This window comes from Bidens hawaiensis, unplaced genomic scaffold (assembly GCF_021521415.1).
Source record: "Bidens hawaiensis isolate Kalapana, Puna unplaced genomic scaffold, B.hawaiensis_p1.1 tig00013078_1, whole genome shotgun sequence".
NCBI classification, from domain to species: domain Eukaryota; kingdom Viridiplantae; phylum Streptophyta; class Magnoliopsida; order Asterales; family Asteraceae; genus Bidens; species Bidens hawaiensis.
The window spans coordinates 603,646-609,645 of NW_027492103.1; the positions used below are offsets into that span (position 1 = coordinate 603,646).

At 36.8% G+C, this 6,000-nt stretch overlaps 1 protein-coding gene across 1 annotated transcript; it reads right to left on the reverse strand.

The window, feature by feature from the left end:
- Positions 1 to 3,940: 3,940 nt before the first annotated feature.
- Positions 3,941 to 5,172, reverse strand: LOC143543189 (dirigent protein-like). The gene is made up of 2 exons (XM_077035559.1): positions 5,152 to 5,172; positions 3,941 to 4,689 (listed from the first exon to the last, which is right to left on the reverse strand). The coding sequence occupies exons 1-2, from the start codon at positions 5,170 to 5,172 to the stop codon at positions 4,132 to 4,134; spliced, it is 579 nt and encodes a 192-aa protein (XP_076891674.1). The 3' UTR covers positions 3,941 to 4,131.
- Between the last annotated feature and the right edge of the window lie 828 nt (positions 5,173 to 6,000).

Here is a 6,000-nt window from a genome sequence, read left to right on the forward strand (position 1 = left end):
CCAAGTACTCCACAATTTCATCATATGATCATAATCCATTCACCAATTGCAAGTAATCTACTTTTCATATTTCACTACTATTACCAAATATGATTTCAAGACATACTTTATGGTAACTAAGTTGAGGTATCACAAATTTACCCACATGCAAGGGTTTTAGCATAGATTTGTCTTTCAATTTTGAAGAGTTAGGTGAACTAGAGAATTCCTCCCCTCTCATTCTTGATGATCGACATACACACATGTGTGTGTTTTCCCCAACTTTATTTTAAAAGAATTAGTTTACTTATTTACACAATCAGTCCTTAAACTTTAATTATTTATTTAAAAGACCCCAGTGAACTTTAATCTAGTTAACTAAGTTAAATTCTTAGTTGTCACCTATATATATTTGCCAATAACACTTAATATACGTATACATTCACGTTTAATAATGATTTGATTCCAATTGAAACGAATTTCTATCACCAAATCAATATAATGATTTGATTCATTCTTTAATTTAGTTTGTTCAACGTATCTAAGCTTTAATTTAAGAGAAGAATGAGAAATTAAGAGAAGATTGCATCATAAACTCTCTTACATATCTGAATCTGAATATCATTTCCGGCAGTTATTTGGAGCGGCGGTGGTGGGTTATGGAGCGGCGGTGGTGGGTTATATAGGGTTTAGTTTCTTAGGAGCGGCCGTGTTTGGTGATTATATTCACTTATTCAGAACTGATTAAACAAAAAAAAGGAAAATAACAAACTTGCCGGTCCACTCGTCGGGTCATCGAGTCCGGTCCAACCGGCGCCTGCGAGACCCAGTCGGTCCATTATAAAACGGGTTGTATACTACGACCCGGACTGGTCTTAGTCCCAGGTCTCGCTCGGACCGGTTCGACCAGCCGGGTCGGGCCGGGTTTCAAAACATTGATTGGAGATGAAGAAGATGAAGGAGATGAAGTAGATGGGAGGATGAATGCGGCAGTGGTGTGGGTTTAGGTTAAAAGCAAAGGAGATTATTTTTTTCTTCATTTTCATCTTTTTCATCTTTTCTTTAATACAAATTACATTATTCATCCTCAATGTTATAGTTTTAGCAAAATAACCTTAGACTTTTACATATTAGTGCATTAGAAATTGTAAATGGCTAACAACTTTTATAAGATATATAAATATATATTATTTATGACGTCATCCGGGTCAAACATCTGTCCGCCCTCCCCGGTCGGTCCGACCTTTGACCCGGTAAGGCATCCGGGTCGGGTTTGAAAACATTGATTCTAGATATATCGAGTGGTAAAAGTATGTAAATTGTAAATGAATTGATCGTCACTGAATTTACAAAATCAAACCTCTTCTTGCACCCGGCGAAACACTGTTTATAAAAAAAAGGTTTTGGAAGCTATTATATTGGTTACTTGGTGGTTTTTTGGAAATACGAAAACGAAAACGCATTTGGCTCTGGCTTGAAGAAGTAGGATTTGATTTTTGATGATCTTAATTACTCTCTTCTTTGGTTTTCTAGTAGGTGTTTTAAGGTTAGAATTAGTTTAATTGATTAGTTAAAAAACCCGATGTCGTTGATGTAATTTTGATGGTAGCATCTTGCTAAGAGGTTTTATATTAGTGAAGCTGTTTCATTAAAAAAAAAATTGAGCACAATGCATTGTAAATATGCAAGCACAATGTTACCATATAACTGTGACATCATGCAACACCATCAATATCATATAATACCATATAATTTTAAGACCATCCGTAATGGGGACGTTATGCAAGCGTTGTAACCTATAACGCCGGGGGCACACCCCCCCTCCCCCCGGCGTTTTGGCTTTTTTTTTTTAAAACGTTATAGATAAAACGCGATGAAAGGCTCCAATATAAAAAAATAGCCGTTAGTTACCGTTGGAGGAGTGGAGAATAAAAAAAAATTATTATTATTTCCTATATATAACCAACTCATCCCCAATCAAAACTCATTAAACTCATCAAACTTTATAAAAATTCGATTTCAACTCTATAATTTCTCACACAAATTTCGCTATATAAATGGATCCTCCATCTATATATATACAGTTTTTCGGGCCCGACCAACAAGCCGAGGACGTGGCGGAGGAACAGGCGGTTACGAGTGCGATTACGCTCACGACAACTTATATGAGTTCTGTTACGAGTGCGATTAGCTCTCCACCACCCCCGTTTCAAAAGGAGCATATAAGAACCCGAAGATACAAGAACCCGAAGACCTTTAGGCGTCGTTTTCGGATGTTTAAAAATTTATTTATGTGCATCACCAATGATTTGGAGCGTGAGTTTGATTGACGGTCGAGGGACGCTAGGATTCGCGGCTATTCTGAAGGTTACGTCAGCCGTACGCGTGCTCGCCTACGCAAACATGGCCGACATAAACGACGAGTATTTAAAGATGGCCGACAAAACAACTCGGGACACCTTGGAGTATTTTTGTTACGGTACGTTTTGTTTTTTTTTAAATAGTTTTATCACTTGTTTACTTTAATCATTTATTTTATAAAAGTTTTGTAAAATATAGGAATATTGAAACTATATGGACCACATTATCTGAGAGAGCCCAACTGTAACAATCTACAACGTCTTTACGAGGTACATACAAGGGTGCATGGTTTCCCCGGCATGATAGGGAGCGTAGATTGCATGCATTGGGAATGGGCTAATCATCCAATTGCATGGCGATGTCAATTCACACGAGGTGACCAAAAGGGACCAACGGTCAGCCTTCAAGCGATTGCTTTATACGACCTTTGGATTTGGTCGGCATTCTTTGGTGTTCCCGGTTCCAACAATGACATAACCGTCTTAGAGCAGTCTCCTGTGATGGAGAGTTACATATATGGGACCGTTCCCGTCGCTTCGTTTTGGGCTAACGATAACTTCTACCATCATGGGTACTATCTGGGTGATGGAATATATCCAGAGTATGCGATAATCGTTAAAACATTCAGAGACCCGATTGATGAAAAAAGACAGTATTTTAAGAAAGTGCAAGAGTCTGCGAGAAAGGATATCGAGAGGTGTTTTGGTGTTCTTCAACAACGATGACATTTTGTTAAAAATCCTTGTCGTCTATGGTCTTTAGAAAGAATGAAATGTGCTATGTATGTGTGTATCATAATGCATAACATGATCATCGAGGACGAATGAAGAGCATTATGTCCAACTTTCATACCGGACCCGGATCCACCATGGACTCCGGCAAGTATGGAGCAAAGACTCGAAAACTCGGATTCCGTGCGTTCAAGAGAGATACATAACACACTAAAGGAGGATTTGGTCCAACATATTTGGATGTATCGGCCTTTGCCTAGTGAAAACGATGATCAAAACGAGGGCAACAATGAGGACGATGATGAAGACGACGACGACGATGGCGAAGACGATGACGACGAAGAGGACGGCGACGACGAGGACGACGACTACGACGACGACGAGGGCGAAGACGACGAGGACGACAACGACGACGAGTAGTTTTTTTTTTATTTTCATGTAATATTTATTCAATAAAATATTACTGTTATTTGATTATTCTTATTAAAAATTAAAAAAAAAGTGTAAAACTGACTGGGCGCCACGTGACGCATAATGCCTGGGGGTGGAGAATTATGATTACAGCCTGTTTTTGTAAAAAACCATAACTCTGACTGGGCGCCACGTGGCGCATAATGCCTGGTAGTAAAGCTTTATGACTACACGTGGTCTAATAATGTTCGGAAAAAAACGTTTTAATTAAATAATCATTATTTTTCTTTCTGATATTGTAGGTAGTAAGATTGCCTTTTGAGTCCAAAGCAATGATAACTTTAAAACGAATTAAGTTTATTTTAACCAACCAACACCATCATATCATAAGTTCACAAAAAGAAAAAGTTCAACAATGAGACAAATTATAAGTTAAGAAATAGACCGGATAAGTAAACAACAAAAGTTTAGTTATACATAAAAGCAAACTGAAACAAACATTTCTTGATATAGATGTAATAACAATTGATGATAGTTTCTCTCTTCTTAGAAAAGATGGATAAAACTTCTATCTTTTTTAAAACGAACGAAATAGAAAAAGAAACAAGAAGCAACATTGATAAAGTCTATAAGAATGTTAAGCTCTTGATTACCAACATTCATAGAGTTTAATGTCAACACGAAGTCGAAAGTAAACCTCCCCTTCAAACGAGTCTGTCATAAGGGTAGCCACACCTCTATCCATGAAGAAATCGCCTGTTCCACCAATCACAGAAATGTCTCTTGTCTTGTTCATCAAAGGATCAGCCCCTGCAAAGTTAAGGCTACCCTTATGGGCAGTCGAATTGAAGACAAACGAGAACCCAAGCCATGATGTAAAGATTTCCTTTTTATCATAGATATAAAGCCCCTGTGCTCGCCCAACAGGGGGTGAATGTAAGTTGTTGTCTAACGTTATGGGATCGTCAAACACAACCACATTCCCAAAATGATTGTAATTTGCTAAAATCGTGTGATTGCCCCAAGCTGGCGAACCAACAATGACAGAAGTTGCATTCTTGAAGTTTTTGCCATTGTATATAATGTCGTGAAAGTAGAACACCATTTCTTTACAAGGACGACGAGAGCGGATGCTTTTTCTCGGTGAAGCAAAGCATCCTAAAATGAGCAACAAGAAGATTGTTAGGAAAAGAGTTGAAGTTTGATGCTTAGAGCATTTTTATCCCACCCCCTATCTTCAAACCAAAAATTACACTAAAACTTACTTTATTTTCTCTCTCCATTTCAATTAAATAATACTTTTTATAACTTTTATCATTACCTTTTCTCTTTCCTTCACTCACAACCACTTTCAAAATATATTAAAAAATTATAGGGGATGAACAGTAACTTTTCAAATATACAGAAAAATCACTATTTTTTCTAAAATATAAAAACTCTTCACTCACAACACCTTGAATCACTCTCTAAATTATAGAAACACCCCTCACATAATATGAGGGGTTGGATGAGAATGCTCTTAGATCTCATTTTGTAAAAAATAAAAAAATAAAAAAAAAACTAAAAGAGAGAGAATGGTTTGATTAAACTTGTGAAGACAAGTGTTGTTTAGATTTCCTTATATAAGGTTTCTAAATCAATATTTTAATTGAAGGAGGGAATCTCTTACCTTTAGGCTTCTATAGTCCATGACTTTATACATCATGATTCGTTGCATTAAACAACGGGTCCACTTTTCCAATATATTTAAGTATTTTATAAAATGCCGCATTTCCTAAAAGAGAAACAATTTACAACAATAGTAAACTTTACAAATCCGAGTGTGATATAAAAATACAATAATATACAAATGATACTTCTCCATCTCTTTTAATGAGATAAATAAATTTAGGAAATTTGGTTTTTATTGGTCCCAATTATTTTTTTTTGGTTATTACCTGTCTCAACTAATGAATTGATCACTGGTGGTCCAAACTTTTAATATATTTGTTCATAACGGTCCACTGCTAACAGAATCTTAACGCCGTTAGTTTCAGGTCGCCGGAAAAACGTTTTTGGCCGAAAAAGTCAATTTTTTTTTGCCAGAAAACACCACCTGAACACCGCCACCACCACCAATTGACTCACCGCCAGCCAACCACAATCACTTAAGCATCATCAACTGATTCCGACGATGGTTCTAGGGTTCCGGCGACCTCAATAATTTGGGTTTTTACTAGAAAAAGGTTCCTAAAGGTACGATACAAAGTTACCATGATGTTTTGGACAAAATTGTTGAGTTTTCGGGAAAAAAATTGTGTTTTCCGGCCAAAACATTTTTACGGCGACCTGTAACTAACGACGTTAGAATTCTGTTAGTCACAGACCGTTAAAAACAACTACGTTAAAAGTTGGGACCGTCAGCAACCAATTCGTTAGTTGGGACCGGCAGTGACCAAAAGACGATAGTTGAGACCAATAAAAACCAATTTTCCATAAATTTATTATCAAACTCATAATCATTTTATGTAGCAAAACA

Excerpts from the sequence above, each read along its gene's own strand:
- LOC143543189 (XM_077035559.1), bottom strand. The coding sequence starts at position 5,172 with ATGGACTATAGAAGCCTAAAG. Across the intron at positions 4,690-5,151 it reads TGGACTATAGAAGCCTAAAG|CATCAAACTTCAACTCTTTT; the intron begins GTAAGAGATTCC and ends AAATGCTCTAAG.